General features: G+C 38.8%; 1 protein-coding gene across 4 annotated transcripts in view; it reads right to left on the reverse strand.

Annotated features, from left to right (window-relative positions):
• Positions 1–497: 497 nt before the first annotated feature.
• Positions 498–21,050, reverse strand: part of LOC122824840 (heparan sulfate glucosamine 3-O-sulfotransferase 5) — a 69,549-nt gene continuing 48,996 nt past the window's right edge. Inside the window, exons 1-4 of one of the 4 annotated variants that reach the window (XM_044105663.1) lie at positions 9,917–10,090; positions 6,215–6,356; positions 3,354–4,306; positions 514–2,997 (exon numbers count right to left, since the gene is read on the reverse strand). In XM_044105663.1, coding sequence (XP_043961598.1) covers positions 3,376–4,306; positions 6,215–6,321 — 1,038 coding nt within the window. In that variant the 5' untranslated portion in view covers positions 6,322–6,356; positions 9,917–10,090 and the 3' untranslated portion in view covers positions 514–2,997; positions 3,354–3,375. Of the gene's footprint in view, positions 4,307–6,214; positions 6,357–9,916; positions 10,091–21,050 lie in introns of those variants that run through there. The other 3 variants (XM_044105664.1, XM_044105662.1, XM_044105665.1) reach the window with 3 other exon arrangements.

The raw sequence follows: 21,050 nt of genomic DNA on the forward strand, positions 1-21,050 counted from the left end.
GTTCCCTGATTACCTCATGTGTATTTAATGTCACCTGTGTCTCCGTGTGTTTGTCGGATCCTCGTCATACTTTGTCGTCCTGTTCCCTTGTGGTGTCCTGTTCCCTGCGTTCTGGTTTTTTTGTCATTAAACTTCATTATTTCACTTTAACGGTCCATCTGCGTTTCTGCCTCACCTCCACCACCTCAAAACATGACAGGGACTAAAGCAATCTATAAATAGCTGAACTCAACAAATATATGCATCTGGCTTTTAACTATCTATTTTAATGGTTCGAACACCAGGCATGTATACACAATATGCACATATCTGTCTACCACAAAAGCTAACATCTACAGTCTTGCGCATCTCCAAGGTAATAGAGTGATGTTCCTGGGTTGGCTGCTTTGCAATCACCAACCAAGAGTATGCCAAATAGCACTGCATCTACTTAATTGTAAAACCCTAAATTTACTTTCACTTGCACAATACACAATAAGGTGACACAATACACAAGTGGTCTGAAAGATTTTCACATGTACTTTTAATTTAATATTTTTAACAACACAATTATGATACATAATGCATGTTCCCACTGAAACAGACAAATGGTGCTGATCATAATCTATTTAATTTAATTTGACAGGAATCATTAGAGGACAACATTATTTTACCTACTGTGGCCTTTTGCAGCATGGCGTCATGAATTTGGGAATGTGGGACATGACAATACATCATTAAATTAAAACTACAAAATCAAGTTGTGAAAGCTATGATGAATTTGAAGCTTTCTAGGCTACCTGATAGAACTTATTGGCGCTAACTACATGTGTGATTATTCCAAGATGGATTGAGAATGGGTAAGACCCATTTTTTGTCAAAAACTGTCTTATTATCAAGACCGCTGTTGTCAGGGAGCATCCAAAAAATACATCTCATTTTAACAACATATCCCACCTGAGAACAGTTGTCCTAAAAGCTGTCCAGATGAATCTGAATAAGCCAGGCTAATTCTAACTCTGCACAGGACAGATTAACCTCTGCTGAAAACCAAAGGATGCTTCAGGCTAACAGGTTAGCCTAAGGTAATATTAAATTAAAGACTGAAAACTTGTGGATGATGTTTAAACTATTGGTGATATGGCTCCTGAACTGAACATGCTGTTTGGGTCAAGACAATAACAAAACATGGATTTTTCTTTGTCATCTTAAATCTGCTTTATCTTGATTCAAAGGTTTACATTTAAAGTTTATCTTAACACTATGAATGTCTGTGAGGATGGTCTTAAAAACAACCATTTGTAGGTACAGTGCCTTGCAAACACACTCATTTTTGCATTTTGTCATGTTACAACCCAACTTCAGTGTGTTTTGTTGGGATTGTTTGTGATAGACCAACACAATGTTTTACTGCATAAAGAAAATCAAACACTCTTCTCAATTTTTATTTACAACTAAAATCTGAAAACTGTGTTGTGCGTGTGTATTCAGCTCTGCTGGGTCAGTGCTTTATAGAACAAAGCTCTCAAACTAAATGTCTTTTCTTTGAAAAAAAAAAAGATAAAAAGGTTTGGACTGAGAATGTCTTTGAATAATGATTTTGAAATCTTGTCACAAGTTTTCAGATGGATTGGAATCTGGATTTGTTGTTTGTGTCAGATGGATGATCACACTTCGCTTGTTCTCCTGGAAGATCTGTCCTTTTAAATGCAGGTTCTGCTCCCCACTGTCAGAACATGCATGGTCACGATGAGGGACTGCTGCAAAATATTGTTTTCATTGTAAAGTGAATTGAGAAATTTATTGTGAATCAGGATACTATACATGAACTGAAATTCCATTTTATTTTTCCAACACATTTCTTGTGATTTTGAGGTAATTTTCACTTTCCCATTTCAAATTTGATAGAGAATCTGTGGAGGGAGTTAAATAGGGTAATGGCAAGGAGAGCTTCCGAATTGAAATACTCTGTGCTTAATTATTTATGTGGTTAATAAAATTAGTTGTTTATGAATATTTAATTTGCCATATTTTGTCCACCGATACTCTACTTGTGCTTCCATAGATCAGAGCTAGTGAGTCTCTCCAGAGCCACCATCGCGTTTCCTATAGCTTGTATTTATTTGGACTTTGAATTCAGGTCAACCACTAGACGAAATGACCGAAATAAAAGCAGGTTTTTGAAAATATTTGCTATCATTTGCAATTTCTTTTCCAAAATACAAAATTGATTCAAATCAGAAATTGTTTTGATAGAAAAACATCAGAGATTTAATTTATTTTAGTCTGAGCTAAAAAAAAAACCTGCTAAAACTCCAGTGAAAACGTCCAAAGAGCTAGTCAGAAATTTGAACAAGAGTTTAACAGTTGCCAAGTATTTTTCTACTGAAAAGCATAAATAATTTTCAGTATGCTAATTTTTAATTACATTGAAATAAAAACAAATATCTTATATATTTCAAGTGATAATCCGACAACCATCTCATTCCCTGTTCTAAATCTGCCAGGAAGGCATATCAGTAGTTGTGATATTACCCACAGTGCTTTGCATTCAGACTGTGGCGACTTTTAGATCAGTGCTATCTGACTGGAGAAAGAATGCTTCACAATTACTGCAGCATAATAAACGATGCTGCAAATCATATGCAGCATACTGCTGGGTAGATAATCAGGTGTCTAATATCAAGGCATCTAACTGAACTTCTGCTGGCCTTTATTCAATGACTTCTTTCTTACATCTCTTTCATAGAGGTCAGATCTGATGTTGACAACTAATGACCAATGCTCTTTCTGCGTGGTTTCTTGGTATAGGTGAATGTTCAGGTCTTTGGTAGTCTTGGGTCAGTTGGGTCGTCCTCTCTCCGCATTCAGATGATAGATTGAATCCCAAGCTTTGAGATAGTCAAAGTTTGGGATGTTGTTTTGGAACCTAATTCTGCTTTAGACTTCACTAGTGCTTTCTCCCTGACTAGTCTGCTGTGTCCATTGGGCCTCATAATACTGGTTGTTCTCAGATCTCTACAAGGGATGTTATGCATAATTAGTTCCACTTTAATCTGTTCAGGGGTTTAAAAAGGATTCTGATTACAGATGCACTCCATCATTTTCAGATTTCACTTATTTCACAGGCTGGGACATGAAAAAATCTGGAAGAGTTCAAGAAGTTATGCTTCTCTAACTCTTACTTTGCAAGTAATTGTAAACACACTGCATGAAAATGTTCTTTTTTTTAGGAGGAGAAACACAGACAGACATGTAAACTGACTTGAAAACATCAAACTATTGTGTTGCATTTTACACACAGAGCAAACTTACATCAAGTATTATTTGGTCACAATATACTTGTATTAAACTTAACAAAGTGCTGTTCATACCTTGTGAGATCTTTTTTTAATTTCATGGCCAGTTAAATGTTCTTCCAGTGACCTGGTAAAACTTCTGATTAAAAGGGTGGAAGAACTTCTGCAGCTTAGTCACTACAGACGGGTCCACCTCAGGATGGATGCGGCCCTTGCTGCCGGCCAGGCACTTGTTGAAGACGATGTTGAATCGCAGACAGTAAAATCCCCTGGTGGCGTTAAAGTACAGGTTATACTGACTAATCCTGGAGGGGAGGTTCAGGAAGCTCTCGACCAGCTGCAGCTCTGGCAGCGGGTCTGTAATGAGCCGATCCCCGTCTACTATGTGGAACTGCTCCACAGGGAAATACTTGAGCCAGCGCTCCAGGTGTTTTGTGTAGATGCTGGTGCGAACGGCTTTGTATTTGGTGTTCACTTCGCACGTGTTGGCGTCGATGGCCAGATTTTCAAACTTGTGGTAAGTCTTGTTTTTGCGCTCCTTGCCCTCAAGCACTTGGGTGTAGTCGGACACGGCTCTGGTGGTGGGCTCTCGGACGATAATCAGCAGCTTGATGGAAGAGTTCATCTTGAAGATGCGCTCGGGAACCTCCTCTGTGATGAAGTAGGCAGGGCTCTTCTCAATTGTGATCTGATGAGGGAGGGAGAAGGGCATTTTACCCCTGTACCAGCCAATTCCGCGGGCGTAGTTTTTGTCGTTGTCGAAGAAGTGGATCTCCTGCGAAGCCTTGACCACGGCTGGGTGCAGGTTGAGCATTTCCAGCAGGGCACGGGTGCCCCCCTTGCGAACGCCAATGATGATGGCCCGAGGCAGCTGCTGGACCAGGTTGTGCAGGCGGATTTGCTCTTTGGAGGCATTGCCCTTGCGTAGTTCGTGAAGCAGCCCGCGTTTAAACTGCAGTGCACGAAGAGGGATTTGCTCCGGCTCAGATGGGTGAATTCTGCTCTCAATGGGGCAAATGGGTTGTAACCTAAAAAGCAAAAATATATACATTCAACAGAACATTTTTTTCATTCCACGCCATTCTCAAATAAGCTTAAGATATATGATGCAATTTCATTATTCTAACTCTTTGGGTTCAGGCAGTGCATCACCCACTGAGGTCTGGCCTGATGTCAGGGATGTTGGAAAGAATGCTTCACAATCTGGTAGCATAATATGCTGCATGCTGTACTCAGCGTACAATTGACTAAGTGACTTAAGCCAGGAGCCTTTGCTTTTCATATGTGCTGACAATCCGTCATGTGTTACAGAAACAGCTCTGAAATGACACCAGAGAGAATAATGTATTCCATCAAGTATTTGTCAGCAATATTTCAATCTGTAGAGACTCAGACAGACAAAGGGGTAACCATTAGAAAAGTTTAATGACACTATGATTTAAATCTTTGGCGCTCGGGCCCCGGCTAAGGACATTGATCATCGCAAACTTTGCGATGGGCTTGGATGAGCATTCCATATGCTGAGAGGAACGTCATCCCCCGGGACCCGGCACTGGTGGTGGAGGCGATAAAGGATGTGGCCTGATGCTGAGCGAGTGGAGGTGAAGGGGTGGAGGTGGGTTGAGCTCAGCTGGAAAGCGCACGACGCCATGGATGGCGGTCCTTATCAGCTGGGGCTTGGGTGATTGGACGTAACGAGTCTTGGTCCGGCGTTGAGCAATCAACGGTGATGAGCCGGAAGTTCCGGCTGGATGATGCAGGTGGGGCTAAAAGAGTCTTCCAGCTTGAATTTACGCCTAGGCTTCATAATGACATGAGTTAATCTATTTATTTATAAGTTGAAGCTAGTCATTGTGCATCCTTAGCATGAAGTTCTGACTCCCATTGCTCTATGAATGGAGACATATTGCTCTACTTCTTGTTGTTGCTGTTGCACTTCATGGATTTGCTGATGTTTGAGACTTTCTTGATTTCATATATTTTCTGCCCTGAGACTTGACTGAGTAATTCTAACACATAAATAGTCTATATTTAAACATGTTTTCTGTTGCTACACCTTATGTTTTGCAAACCTTTTGTGTTACACATGCTTTTTTATTTTTGGCATGGTAAGGGCTTAGTTAAATTTGCACTAGCTAAGCATTAGAGCCACTATGGCTGCTCCTCCTGTCTCGCCTGCTGTCTTTATGTCTCTGTTGGATATTATTTTGCTGCTTCCTTTAGTGATAATGGTACGTGTGATAAAGGCGGCATTTTGTAGCTTTGGAAGTGGGGATGTCAGACTTGGAAGCCCGGTTCTGCGCGGTTGAAAAACCAGAAGTTAACCGAGACTTAAAGCCTTGATTTAAAGGAACTCAGTCTTTCTGCATTTTTGCACTTTTCCAGACATTTGTTCAGTGAAAAATGAATGTTGCTTCTCCATGTTTGGTTCAGACCAGAACCAGAAGACCTGGAGACTCAGGTCTTCTGGTTCTGGTCTGGAATGCTGATAACAGGTCTGTCATGTATTTTGGTGCGATGAGATTCAGTTAAATATAAACTAACAGAAGTAGTTTAAAGTCTGATTTTGGAGCTACAGTGAGGAAGATCTTTCTAAGGCTTGACTTGGTTTTCCAACAATACATGTCAGCTAACCTGCCTTTTACACAAAACCTGTTTACGCAGAAAATGCTTCAGCTGAGGGCCTGTTGGTCAGCTGCCAATATTTGAAGGTGTTAGAGAAAATCATTCTTAACTACTAGACCTTCATGTTCTTTCTGCTCCTGCATTGGGGAAGTGTTGCTGTTGCTATTTTCTCTCTCGAAGTACAGGATAAATTCTTTCCCATTAAGACAGCTTACAGAACCCGTCCCGTGGAGAGCTACAGTAGATTTAAGACATTACAAGATGCCCTTAAGTCTGTGATGCATGTTTCTGATGTCACAGTGATAACTCACCTATCCAAAGTCCCAACCCTGGCCACCAGATAGAGGACACTTCCAATTACGAGGCTGCCCAGAACGAAGAGCTTCTGTCTCAGCAGTGCCTGCTGTTTGAATAGCATGACCCTCCATCAATCTTCAGGACTGCGTCTTCAGCCTGCAGAGAGGCGAGCACATGAACCACTAATCAGCAGGGAAACAGAGACAGCCTAATGTTTATTAACACACACTCAATCAAGTTTTACAAGTGATTAAGCCACACTTGCCCGCGCCCGCAATACACTGCAGCGCCATTAGACTCTAATGATCAGAGGAAATGCACCACCACTACTTCGCTTGCATCAATTTATTTATTTTGGACAAGCTGAGAATCAAATTTAATCTGATGTACAGCGTCACTATGTAAGACTGTGACCTTGCTCCAATTCAGGAAGAAAAAAGAAGGCTGTCGGACGAATTCATATAGATTAAAACAGGAACTTAAGGGGAATATTGCATCTATTTAATGAATAAATGACTTTATGTAGTTAGGTTTTGAAAATGAATGTTGACACAAAGTTGCGACTAGGGTTGAAATACTACAAATATAAGTGAAATGTGGGAATTATTGACATTTAACTGGAAATTGAAAGAAACCATTTCATATCTAATCATCAATATAAACATTTTACTTTGTCAAAGGTATTGATCCATTATCCATGTCTTATTTCCAAGTCAAACAATATATCACATGAAATACATTTAAGCTACAATATCAAAACACACCTCACTTTACACAGCAGACATCTTTTCCCCAATATATGTTTTTTCCAACTACTTCCAATAACCCTGTTATAGTCCACATCATGGGATTAGATTCCAGGATTGTTCCCGTTTCATGCAATGAATCCCCTTGATCTGACTCATTCTCCGCTAAATATTAGTTTGTGTTCACTGTGTTGATAATATTATGTTAACATTTAACCTCAAGTATGTCTTTAAAATTAGCCTTCGTAGGACTGCCCTCGTTTCCCTTCTAAATCTCACAAATCATCTGTAAAACGTTTTGATTTAGACTGTAATTTGGCAGGTTAACCAGCAGAGGGCACTAACTCCCTTTAACCCAGTGGGACAGAGCTATGCCCCTAATTAAAAGATGTCCTTCGTTAACTCATTCTGTATCATCTTGGTAACAAGTATACCTGCATAAATCACAACAGAGAGTGACACGAGTCATAAAGCTATTAAAAAGCATGATGCTCTGTAATTCGACTGAAGACTAAATTAGATAACTCTGTCCAAAATAGAGCACATATTGTAGTGTCTCACAAAGAAGTGCAGAGAACGTTTGTCTGCTTAGACTGGAAATATTTTTAATTTATTCCCCATTGTGGATTTTGAAGAGAGAGCAAAATAACCTCTGTGATTTCATCAGAGTGTCTGAAGAAAAGCACAAGAATAAAGTCAGTAGTCAAAGTCCATCTGTATGTTTGTTTGCTTTAATAAAAAAAGTGCTTTCTGTTTCAGCTTGACTTGCTTGAATAAGTCAATAAACCAACCAGAATAAACCACCTTACACATTTGGCATCCACATACAGTAAGGTAGATTGATGTTGTTGTGCCTGTCTGAAAAGTAGAGTTAGAAACCAATTTCTCAAAAAAAAAAAAAAAAAAAAATCCCAAACAGAAAAAAAACATCTCAGCAGATAAACATCAATCTTTACCATACTGTGTCCTTGGCTCTCTGTTATTTTGTCACATAGGAACCACAACATATATTGCAATTTTATTTGTTTAACCAGGACAGGGCAGCACATAACTGTAAAATGGAACAAAAATTACAGTTTAGATTTATTTATTTTTTGGCATATTTTTGCACATAAAAATTTGAAAAGTGTGGTGGGCATTTGCATTTAGCAGCCATAAGTTAACACTGTGGATAACGGCCTTACACTGGAAGTACTAATACAAGTCTTTTGGGTTGGATCTGTAGCAGCTTCTCCCAGTTTTATTTGCAGATTAACTTAAGCTCAAACAGAGCATTCGCATCACTGCAAAGGGTACATTTTTTGGGTCATGTGGAACTGATCTGATCGTTTCCATAGAAACGAGCAAAAACAAGACATTGCCTCAGAACTACAGTGAGGTCATTGTAGCTATACCTCATCTGTGATGTGGTGAAAAGATCAAAGAACTTCTGAGGTTATGAGTGTGTAGAGGGGTGGAAAACAAGTTGTTAGTAAACAAAACCAAGAAGTAAGAAAATAGGCACCCCAACATAATTTTTCATTTTGCATCTTTAATTTCTCATTGTAATAAGTTCTTTAGTGTTATTTCAGTTAGTCCGTGCAATTCTACGCACGACCGCTGGGGGCGCTGTCGCGTTGGTGGTATAGAAAATACTGAGCACACAATCAATCAATCAAATTTTATTTGTATAGCACATTTCAGCAGCAAGGCATTTCAAAGTGATTTACATCATATCAAACACAGAAACACAATGCAACATAGAATCAACAATCAAAACACAACATCAAGTCAGGTTCCGTCATTAAATTTGTAATTGATTACGTTTCAAATACAACTCTAAACAAGTGGGTTTTTAGTTGAGATTTAAAGGAAGTCAGTGTTTCAGCTGGTTTACATTTTTCTGGAAGTTTGTTCCAGATTTGTGGTGCATAGATGCTGAATGCTACTTCTCCTCGTTTGCTGAGAGGTCTCGAAGGTTGATACAATAACAGCAGATCTTAATGTATTGTGGTGCTAAACCATTCAGTGATTTATAAAATAACAATAGTATTTTAAAGTCTATTCTTTGAGCTACAGGGAGCCAGTGTCGGGACTTTAAAACTGGTGTTATGTGCTCTATCTTCCTGGTTTTAGTGAGAACGTGAGCAGCAGCATTCTGGATCAGCTGCAGCTGTGTGATTGATGCTGGCTTTATCTCCAAAAAGGTGTTTCCTTCTCAAAAACCAGCAAAACCATAGCCATTAATTACGATAATTACGATATTTGTTATTAATGGCTGTGAAGTGTAAAGGTTAGTAAAGAGACGCAGCATTAAAGGACCATTATACCTTTTTCAGTTCTGTATGTCTTTGTGTAGCAGATAAAGTACTATTGTTCTGTAAAACAATACAGTTGTAAGATAAGATGCTTAAATATTAAAGTATGTTTTATCTGTGTAGAGTAGAGGTCGTGAAGGCTATTAAAATAGCTAAAAGCAAATTCATGTACTTTTATTTGGATTGTTATATAACAGCTTCCCTAATACCCGTCCCGTCATGCACACACGGAGGACATTTAAGTTGTTTACTGTAGTGAGTAGTTGACACAAACAGTGCAGTTAGCTCTCTCTACTGGTCCACCAGTCATTCACACAACAGAGCGCAAAACAGTCCGTGTTTTATAAATAATTATTACAATAAGGTTTAACAATATATTTTTTCTCTAACATGTGATTGTATAGTGGTTTTGATTAATAATACATCTTTAAAATAAATTTATTACAATTTTGGTCTTTTATAAATGAAATAATTTAGAAAAATAAATATAGACAGCAATCAAAATTAATTATTAAATTACTAAATAGCACCCTCTGGTGCTTCACAGAAAACAAAGCTGGCCATGTTGTTGTCATAGAAACAGATAATAAAGAAAGCGACAGACTGGCATACAAAACTGACAAACTGACAAACATAACCGACACATTAAATTACTGACATTTTTTGTTTTTACCTGTAATGAGTAGTTGACACAAACATCGCAGTTAGCTCCCCTTACTGGTCCACCAGTCATTCTGTGTACCGCAACAAAACTTCAATTTGGTACCCGAACACAACCACAAATACTAGTCAGAGGAGAACCGGGTGTGATGATTTACCACAACAGAGCGCAAAACAGTCTGTGAAATTTCCGGTTTCCCCTCGTATTTATAGGCAACCAGTAGGGGGCGCCAAACACCACTCATCACAAGGCAATACAAAGATATTTACAAAACATATTTTGCAAGAATTTCACACATATATCTAATATCCGTTACAGGTGTAAACACAAACGATTTGAAAATATGGAGTATGTTCATTGTACACAAGAAGAATAAATCTTCCTGTTAGATGCTGACGGAAGCTCAACTTGTGTGTCTCATCTTTTCTGTATCACTGCATCACACGTTGAGAGAAGATCATTTTCCACATTACCCTCAGCCATCCAAGGTTGCAGGGTAACAAGTGGTTGTATTTTAAAACATCAGTTCCTATTCAGTCAGATCTTCGAACCTCAACACTGTGTCTAGCAAAGCCTTTCATTATGAACAAGATATTAGTTGCTGTATTTTTTTCCCCTGGGTTTTGGCGTTGGATATTTGGTTAGCTCTGGAATGCAGAAGGTTTTTGAAAAAATAAGTCCTAGTAGCAATTCAGATGAAAGTATTTCTCAGGATGACAGCACTGAGTCTGCATACGACGTTTTCGATGCTTACCTTTTTGAACCTTCCTCGACTGCGGAGGTTGTTTCCGAACCTTCCCTGACTGGGAAACAAGCTTCTCCGGCTGGAGAAGCCTGCTTCTCCGAGTATGATGCTTTCCTTTTTGGTCCTTCACCGGCTGGGGAAGTTTTAGAGGAGGCTTCCTCAGCAGAAAAGCAAGCTTTCCCGGCTGGGGAAGCTTGGATCTCTGACTACAATGATTTTGATGCTTTTCCTTTTGGTCCTTCACCGGCTGGTAAGGAAACTGTCCCAGCAGTTGAGTCCAAAACCTCAACTTTTGCTTTGATGAAGATGGCATTTCAAGACAGAGGCCACGCTTTCCAGACCACGGTCCTAAGGAACAATTTCCCCAATCTTCCCTCAGAGAAGGAGACAGTTGAGTCTGAAAACAAATTTTTCTTTGACGAAGACAGCACTAGAAGACTGGACCCATGGAGAGAGCGCTGTCCAGACCACTGACATAGGGAACGATTTTGCCAATCTTCCCAGTGAGAAGAAGACAGTTGGGTGTGGAAACTCAAGTTTTGATTTGACAAAGTCAGAACTAGCAGATTGGTCCCAGTTCGCAATTGATTGCTGGATTCAAGAACCGAGCGCTTTCCAGACCCTCAGAGAAGGAAACAGTTGAGTCTGGAAAGACAAGTTTCGCTTTGACGAATGCGCCACTAAAAGCCTGGACCTATGAAGAGAGCATTTTCCAAACCATAGGGGTACAACTTTTGTTACTGTTGTTTTATGTTTTGAGTTTCTGGTGCTTTTTATTTTTATCACGGTTTTGCCTTTACTTTAGTGTTTTTTTCTGGGGTTTATTTTTTCTATATTGTCCATACACTTGCTTCTTTTTTCTGTTCACTTTCAGAAATATTTTATTGAAAATTACTACAATTAGCATTTTAAAAAAATTGTTACCCCACTATAAAAATCCCAGTTTTAGAACACCCCATGTATTGATGAACTGGACTAAATTGTTCCAAATGGGTAAAACAGCAGTAGGTGTGAACCAAAAGATGAACTGCAGTGTAAAGATTGGAAGGTTATTGAAAGGCAGGACCCTGTGAAAATAAAAACATCTGAACAAATGGATAGGAAATTATGGGTTAATATGAATAAAAAATATATATAGAATTGGGAACTGGAACATTAGATGAGTTTGTTAATTATTTCCCTCCATGCTGAGAAGGTAGTAAACATAAAAAAGAAGCGTCAGCAGGAATATTTTATAAAAAGGAGGCTTTAGAGGGAGAGAGGCCCTAACCAGTAGAGGGAGAATAGGAAATCTTAGATCAAATAATTCAGGGTGTTGGTGTTGTGGGAAAGAAGGACATCTGACCAGAAACTGTCCTGAAAAACATCACGCCTGAGTATAATTAGAATCAGCTCCGAGTGCAATAGTCATATAATGAGACATTGTATCCCAAATTAGATGAAGTGAATGAAATGGAGATTGATCAAACAATGGAAGTTTTGAATGTTATGTTTTAACGTAATCTTTGCTCGTCTTGCGGGGCGCAGGTGATTGCCACGGTAACAGGTGTGCTTAAACTACAAAGAGAGACAGAGAGAGTAAAAAGGTAGGAGTAGTTTTGAGTTGATCAGTTGTTCGGGTTATTTTACCTTTGTTTACCTTTGCTGTGGAGCATTACAGCCACTGTAGTTTCGAAATGTTGGACTAATTACCTCGTTCGTTTGTGAGTATACATCATTCACAACAAACATCCAATAGACCAAATTTATTTCATAAATTTTAAAAAACAAATAGCTTCTACCGTGATAATTATGTGAAATTAAATAAATTATATCCCAGCTTTAGAAGATTTGCCTTTACCTTAACAGAGCTCTTTGGTTACATAATGTTGTTTCAGCTGGAAGGTGAGTTCTGCCCCAGACTCTGACAATCACCCTTCCCTTTAACTTTAACCAGATTATCTGTGGAGGCTGAGGAAAAACATAATTTTTTTCCATTTCAAAATTATTCCTTCCTTATTTTGGTCTCATGTAAAAACTCTTTTATTGAGGTTTTAAGGTGACAACATGGAGAACTTCAGTGGTATGAATGCAGGGTGCAGTGAAGTGTTTCAGAATCAGACTGAATTTATCATCATTGTAAGAACTGTTAGGTTACACAAGCTTAGCATAGTCAAAGTAATTTATAATGGCAAAATATTGAATTGCTATAAATGCTGTGAAAGAATTCCAGCTTGACAAAGAGTTTGAGCAGCATGTACTATATCGCCCTGTTGAATAGCATGCACCATGTTCTTCATGACTCATTTATAACCCACATGATGCACACACACACACACACACACGCATACACACGCACAAATGAGTGTTTTGCACTGACAAGGAACTGCAACTAGAACAGCTGTTCCTGCCAGGGAGCACCAGAAGGTGCCCAGAGAGAATTATCAATTATAAAGCGTTTTATTTTCATTAACTATGCATTTTCCTCAGCCTCTTCTGAGGATATTTTTAAAAATCACACAGGGAAAAGGAAAGTTGTGACAATCGTTACAACTAATGGTGAGGAGCAAGCAGCAAGTAAGCAGAAAGCATTTAGCCATCAATCAATTAATTTTATTTATATTATAATATATATATTATAAAGCATCCATCATGCTAAAAACAGCTTAAAGTGCTCTACAGATCAATTAAAACAAACAAAAACTAACAATTACCCACCGCAACCCCACATGCAGAAATGACTAAATTCAGCAAATGCTGTGTATGTTTGTATTCATTTATTTTTTAATGATAATTAATCCTGTTAAGGGGAGCATTTTATCTTAGAGCTGCACAGAGACACAGTGGACTTTATGCACACACTCAAACTTAAGTGAAACTAACAGCTATGAACTCATAAACTACAACAGGCCATTGTAGATAGAAAAAAGAAAAGAGGATTTAATTCTCTAGATCTCAATTTTTTCTTTTGGAAAATTTGAATATTTTCTAGAAAAAAAACTCAGAAATTTTTAGATTAATTTCCAAAATTTTCTAGAAACAACTTGGAAGTTTAAAAAATAACACATTTTTTGTCTTTTCAAAGTCAGATGTTTCCTTTTTTTTAAATCATGAGATTGATCTCATGATTTAAAATTTTATGGAAGTTTTTTTGACGGAAATTTGGGGAAATACATCATTGTAATAACCCCAACCCCAGACAACAACAACAAAAAAGTAAAAATAATTCCGTCATAGTCATCATCACAAATGACTCTGGGAGGAAAGCAGACCTGTGTTAGCATCACATGTTAGAAATGTTATCCACAGATGTAATGAATGGGAGCTGCTGGTGACATGTCTGATAAAACACTCTACCAGGTTCATAATGGAAGTAGAGTCTCCAAGACTCCTGGAAGCAGGAATAACAAATAACTAGAAGGGAGACAGACAGAAATATAAGGTGTCAGTCTAGTATTGTGTCACTATATTCTTTGCCAGAACATTTTTCCCATTTTTCCCTGGCTGTCTTTCTTTCTGAGCATTGCCACTGTTAGCTCGTAATCAGTGCTGAACTGTAACTCCTCCCACTGCAGCCATGGTGACCAAGGTCCCTCTCAGAGGCTGACAGTGGGAGAGAGAAGCTTTCATTCTGGAATTCAAAGCTGTGATTTGACAGTATACTGCTACACTTTACAACTCTCTTTTTTTCCTCCCCTACAGGGAGTCTTTTGTGGGCTCTAGTGTCCCTTATTTGGAAGTAGGCTGACAGGAAAGGGGGAAGGAAAAGGGGAGAGACATGCGGCAAATGTTGCCAGGTCCGGGAATCGAACCCGTGACGGCCGCGTCGAGGACTCAAGGCCTCCAGACGTGGGTCACACTATCCCCTACGCCATCACAGCATGCCCTTTATAACTATTTTTATTCTAAACATTCTAACGATGGACTGAACATGGACAAGAGAGCGTGTCTCCAGCTGGGCTGTCTCCAAACCAGCCTGGGCTTCTCATCCAGGTTCTGTCATCTCTCTTTAGGCTTTTAGCTCTAGGCTAAAAAGGGTTGTTAGCATCAGGCCACAATGACAGGCTGTTCCTGTTTGGAACAAATGGATCCAGGCTCAGTTAGTCCAACTGGGCACAACTTGTTAGCTCAGTTTGTGCTGGTTAGTCCATAATTATTGTCCATCCTTGTGTTTTGACACAAATGGATAGAGAGACATAAAAGGGGGAGTATTGTGTGCTTTCCAGGCATAGAGTGCCATTTTATAACATGATCAAATAACTGTGTTACCTTCAGTTGTTATAGAAATGCTGTATTTATCAAATATGATTTTAAAGAAATCTGACTTTGCAATTTAACACCTTACAATTGGGCCTCTGCCTTTTTAGAAACTCCAGCTCTTTTTGAAAAGCAGCCTTCAGGAAATCATTGTAACATGGCTCCTCCAGCTTTCCACTCAGAAGTAACTCATATGATGAGCTCTGCTAATGCGTATTTCCACCAGGTGTTTGCTAACACCTGGCTAGTCTGAAGGAACTGAGTGGGGGGGGTTGACAGAGAGTGCTGCCCTGTAAGGTAGAAGTTTGAAGACAACATTTTTTAAATAATGGGTCAAAAACACACCAGAGTAATTTGTGACTTCTTTCTCCAAGGAGCAGGTGTGTGAAAGTTGTCTTTAAAAAAAGACTTTTCCACAAAATATTTCCTAAATTTATGGGTTGATATTTATTTCCAGTAACTTATTTTTTTTTTAAACCCGTACCCCACTGTTAATCTGTTCTCTGATTTGCTGTATGTGTTCAAAAATGTGATACTAGGTCAGAACTGTGTCTTTATCGCAGCTTTGGCGCAAATGAGGCAGAGAAAAAATATCCCACTTTAGTTAGCGCTTATAAAGCATTGACTGATGAGTAGTTAAGATTGAAATTTAAACTGCTGACTGGCATTCTTATAATAACTGAAGCAATGAAAATGATTGCTGTTTGCAAACAAAATTACTATTTTAATTAGTTTTTAAAAACTGGAACATGGAGTTTAAAGTCTCCATTAATTAAAGTGTCAATTTATGGTGACGATGCATTCAAGCGCTTGGTGAGTCCCACATTATGCAATGCAAGCAGTGTGTCCCCTGCTGAAGAAGCCCAGATCAGTAGTGCTAGAAATAGACAACTAGAATAGAACAGAGATCTCATTAGTCTTTTCCATGATGCTCTATGTGGTAATACTAAAGTAGTACTGCTGTAGGAAAAGGAGGAGACCTCCACCCTCATGCTGCCTGTCTCACCACAAACTGGAGAATTACTCCTGTGAACAGCAGTAGCAGCTGGCTGATGTGACAGAACAACTATCATGGGGACGAAAGCCATGCAGGGCTGATATCTATCATTTTAAAGGATGCCTTTACCTTTTCTTTGCTTAATTCATCAAGCTTCTGCTGATTTATTGACCCATTTTCAGCAAGCGTTCAGTGAGTTGTTGCTCTCATGGCAAAAAAAATATTCAAGCAGATGCCAAGGAATGTCAGAACTCTGAGGAACCGTAAGAGTAAGATCCAAGGTAGAAAATCATGTTCTAACACCTAGTGTATTATTTTAAATGTTTCATTTAAAAGCTTCAAAACTTTACTTGAAAGGAGATACAGCCCTACTGATTTATTTCTCATTCAATTCTTTTCCATGCACAACCAGTAAAAATATTTAATATTAGATGTCAGAAAAAAAAGTCAAGTGACTTTTTTTTTTCTTTTTTTTTTTTTTTGCTATCTGCTAAAAAGACTGTAGTGCTCAAGGGTGATGGTGAAGCATCTAAATAAAGTGATTCTGACTCTTGGGGATCAGTTGCTTCTGAATAATATTATTAATGTTATATATTATGCTGCACTATGCAGGTGCTGTGCACTGATGAAAACCCGGCCACCTCAGAAACACAACTGTTTGAAGTTTCTGGTCAGGCAGGAAACTTTAGCTAATATTTATGTGATTACTTAGGGCTGCTAACAGAACATTGAACTTTCAATCCAAGATGGCCGGAAACAGGTAACCTTGAAAGATATAAAACATAAAAACTATATATTTTACACACTCTTCAATTCATACTAACACATGCAATACACAATATGAAAGAGCATAAAAGAGGACTAAGATTCACAAAATGGGCATCATTTTTATGTTTGGGTTTATGTCAAAAAAACATTTTTACAGGACACAACATGTGGCTCTATATTTATAAAATATAAATATTGAATCAGAAATATATCATGTTGTGGAATAACATGTAATATGAACTTTATTTTTACTCTGTGCCTGTCAAACAGTTTGTTTGATTCATCTCAGGTAAAAATAAATAAATAAATGAGCTCTTTTAAAAACCATCATCTTGAACATAAAACAAAACAGATCAGCACCTGAGTGAGTTGAGCTTTTTTCTTTCTGCCTCTTGTGGGGCAGAGACTCCAAACAGCAGTCGCCATGGTGACCTTCACACAGACTCTAGATGTTAGCCAGTGACAGAACTGGTTCACACTGCTAAGACTAAGCTCTGCCTCTGATATAAAAATGAATCTCCAAAGCTCTTTGGAAACAGCCATCACAAACAGCTCTCAACCCATGAGAGAAGTCAAATATTCATTCCTTCATGCTGCTGATCTTTGTCCATGCAGAAGGGAGAAGTTAAGGCAATTTGTTATGAGGTCAGACAGATAAGAATGACGTCACACTTTCTTCATATCGGGCCAATAATTATCATGCACCCGTTGATGAATTTGTCATCATGGAGTACTGGAAGCAGAATGTATGTTAATATATCAGAGATCTTTTCATTTAAATGACTGAAAATCCAGCAAACTCCATTCTCTGTCAGGACCGCTGAGTAAAGAAGACCCAGGATGAAGAGCTTTGCTTTATAGTGGAAGAGAAAGAGTGAACACAAACAGCAGAAAACATTTCTCCAAGATGTTCGGATAAACACCGAGATATTATTTGAGGAGCAGCTGCACACAGCTCCTGTATCTGCAGGTGCTGAATGTTAGCAGACCTGAGTTTGCTTGTGCTCCTAATTCAGAAAATAGACATAAACACAGATCTGCTCCTGAAATAGCTTCACACAGCTAGCAGTGTCTCTCTGGGCTGGCACAGTTGGTCTACATTTAAATTAGGCATTATGCATCCGCTTAGTGGAACGCCAACCCATATGCAAGTAAATCAGAGTAAGAGCTAATTGGTAATTCAGCTTTCTGATGCAGGTGTAGGGAGCAATACTTGTAAAAGTCACAGCACAGTGCTTCTCCAGGGATGGAGACTCCTGATGTAAACTCAAAAGAAGAGAAAGGCAACCTGCTGCACTGCTGCCATGATCTTTGGGATTTTGGTTATTCTTTAATTTGCATATTTAGTTAATTTTTAAGACCAACATACTCTTTAGGAACAGAGAAATGTGTTTGTTTACCTGAGGTGGCGAAAACCTCAGATCTGTGCATCTGTAATCAATAGATTAAACTGAATTAATTTTATAAGATAAAAAGGAAATTCGAAAGTAAATACATAAAGCTTTATTCATTTATGTACAAACCATTGGGTCCAGCATTGTATGACATAAACCAAACCACTGTTTTATTGTTCTAACTGTATATAGATCCACACACATGAACTTCCTGGTGCCATGTTTAATTCGTGACAGGAAGTTGTGTTTTTTTTTTTTTTTTGAAGCAATCTGATTAGCTGACAGGTTTTTGCTTTGCTCTGCACTGCCCCCTATGGGTTTGGGACGTTTATAACAACACTACAGGACAGATTTGTGCATGTTCATGTGGATGAAACCAACCTCTTGTGTATATTATGTTTTTAACAAATGAGGCGGAAATATTCATTTTTATAAAGACCCAGTTTGTGGACAAGGCCTTGAATTCTGCATTCAAGAATTCTCTTGTTCCTGCATAGCATAGCCCCCTACAGGGGGCACAATGCCATTGCAGAGGTGTCGCGGAAAGCAGTATGGATGAATGAAAAACAAAAACAAAACTGTTATACAAAAGTGTTTCACTGACAAGATGGTTTGTAGTTTGTTTTGTTGCAACCTGAAGTGTGAAATAAACTTCAGTGGAGTTAGAAAACAAAATATGTGTATAGATTTATGTCTGGTTGAACTATTGATTGTGCCCAGTTGATTTTATTTTCTTTTTATTGGGGGGTGGGTTATTGTAACTCATGGGGGGGCCCAGAAAATCTTTGGGAACCACTGCTATATAGAAAACTGAGTCAGAGGTTTGGAAGCCTAAAAACATGACCTGGTTTGAAGTAGGCCCTTTGACCTGCCCTGGCGAGTCACACATCAGATCTAATCCATTACTGACAGCAGATCTGACTTCCTCCACCATGAGGTTGATATGATTGTGTGCTTCATGCCACATCTTCACTGTACACTGTCAAAACTAATAGGATTAAGTATGAAGGCCTGTTTTTAGCTTTCGAGTTAAGTGCACTAATAGGATTTGTTAGAGGACATGTGAAAAGCGTGATGCAGAGTGTGTTTGAGCGAGTGCGTGTGTGTGACAGGAGACTGCTTTAACATCTGAGAGAGCCCTGAACATCAGGTAAAAACACCTGGAAGCAGAGAGAAGTCTACAGAGGACAGAGGAGGCTTGGCGGCCCGACCAGCCGTCCAGATCTCTGCTGGGGCCTGGCTCTGGCCGTCCAGACAGACAGGCAGCGTTACTGGGCCTCCAGGCGCCACCTGTCATGTCTGTGCTCCATTCCCAGAACTCTCTGCCACAGCCTGTCTCTGTGGGGTTTGTTCGGTTACCCCGACATGCTGTCCAACGCTTTCTGCTCCTCGTGTTAGGGTGAGATGGGAGAAAAGGTCTTTCTGAATTCTTCTTGCAGCCGATATCTCTGAAGCCTGATGTACGGAGCAGGACAGGCTCAGGAGGGGTCAGCATGCAGCAGCAGCTGCATTTCCATTACAAATCAGCACAAAACTTTGTGTATGAATATATTTATTTATTCTTTTTACATTAGCAGAATTGCTAATGTAAAAAGAATAAATAAATAAATTCAGCAATTTCTGTAATTCCAATAAATAAGAAATTGAATTAAAATCACACGTGAATAAGTCATTAAAAATCATGGTATTAACGGATGTAAAGAGTTAAGTGGTACATTTTCTTAATTCAGTCATGGTGCTAGGGCTCATAATCTTATCAGTCAATCAGAGGAGATGTCTGGATATTATTCAGTTGTTATAGCAACAAGCCCCGCCTACTTGGGAGCTTCTACATATGCGCCATTTTGGGGAAATTATAGCCAGCGATTTTACGGAAGAACTTCATGAAAAACTCAACTTTGGTTGCACTGTCTGGAGCCAGCTATATGTTACTGCTATATACTCATGATGCGGAAAAAACTTTTACAGTTTAGTTCTGTGAAGTACACAAATTTTAATATGGCTGAAAAACCACCTCAAACCGGGGCAAAAAGATTTTATTGAAAAACAAGACATATTTCAAAACTGGCCTGTGTCCATCAGCAAATCTATTTTTGTATTTTCAACTTGTGAAATTTTAAGTAAGTAAGTAATTTTAAGTAATTAAGATAAAGATGGAATTCTGAATACAGCACCTAACGTGATACTATATTAGAAAACCTTGTGTTATTTTCTCTTGCATCTGAAGCCATTAGTTTCAAAGTCAATAAAATGAGCAGACATTAGAAAACCAATGGGGAAACCGAAAGACCACTTTCAGAGGCACAGTTGGTTTGACAGATGGGGACACACCCTTCATTGACAAGTTTCCTCATGTGAAAGTGCCACAGAAACAATTTTTGCCACTTCAGAATTTGAATTCTTCAGTTATCGGATCAGCTCTCCTCCACTCTGCTGTCAAAGAACTGCAACGCTGCTCTCAACCTCAGAGGGAACAGAAAATCGTTGTGCAGCAGATGGCGTGCCCCCTGCAGAGCGCTAAGCTCTCCGTTGTGCGTCTGTCTGGATTCAAGTGACAAGATGACAAAACTGTAGACACAAAAGAGGACAAATCCACAGAAAAAAACTGCCACAAGATTTTTGAAGAAACCAGCTGCTGAAGTTGCTTTTAAATATATCTAGTGGAGCTAGCCATGTTAGCGTCACATCAATCAAACTTAAGAAGAATATATGGATTGTCAGAAAATATTTGAGGTTTTACATTGGAAATGAATGAACTTGGAGTATAATCCAGAAAATCTTTTCTGTTAATACTGATAAAATTTCAAAGTCAAATTTGTTGAGTTTTCTATTTTGTCATAATGTCATTCCCTCGTCAAAAACAAACCTGGAGTGTTGCTTTGATCTTTTCATGCATGATTAAAAATTCCCTGAGTTTCCCGTGGCAACTATTCAACTGTGTGAAACACCTGGGTAGGAGTGATGGAAATGTACTTTTCACAGAGTTGGTAAAAGGTAAAAAATGTG

This window comes from Gambusia affinis, linkage group LG22, assembly GCF_019740435.1.
Source record: "Gambusia affinis linkage group LG22, SWU_Gaff_1.0, whole genome shotgun sequence".
Lineage (NCBI taxonomy): Eukaryota > Metazoa > Chordata > Actinopteri > Cyprinodontiformes > Poeciliidae > Gambusia > Gambusia affinis.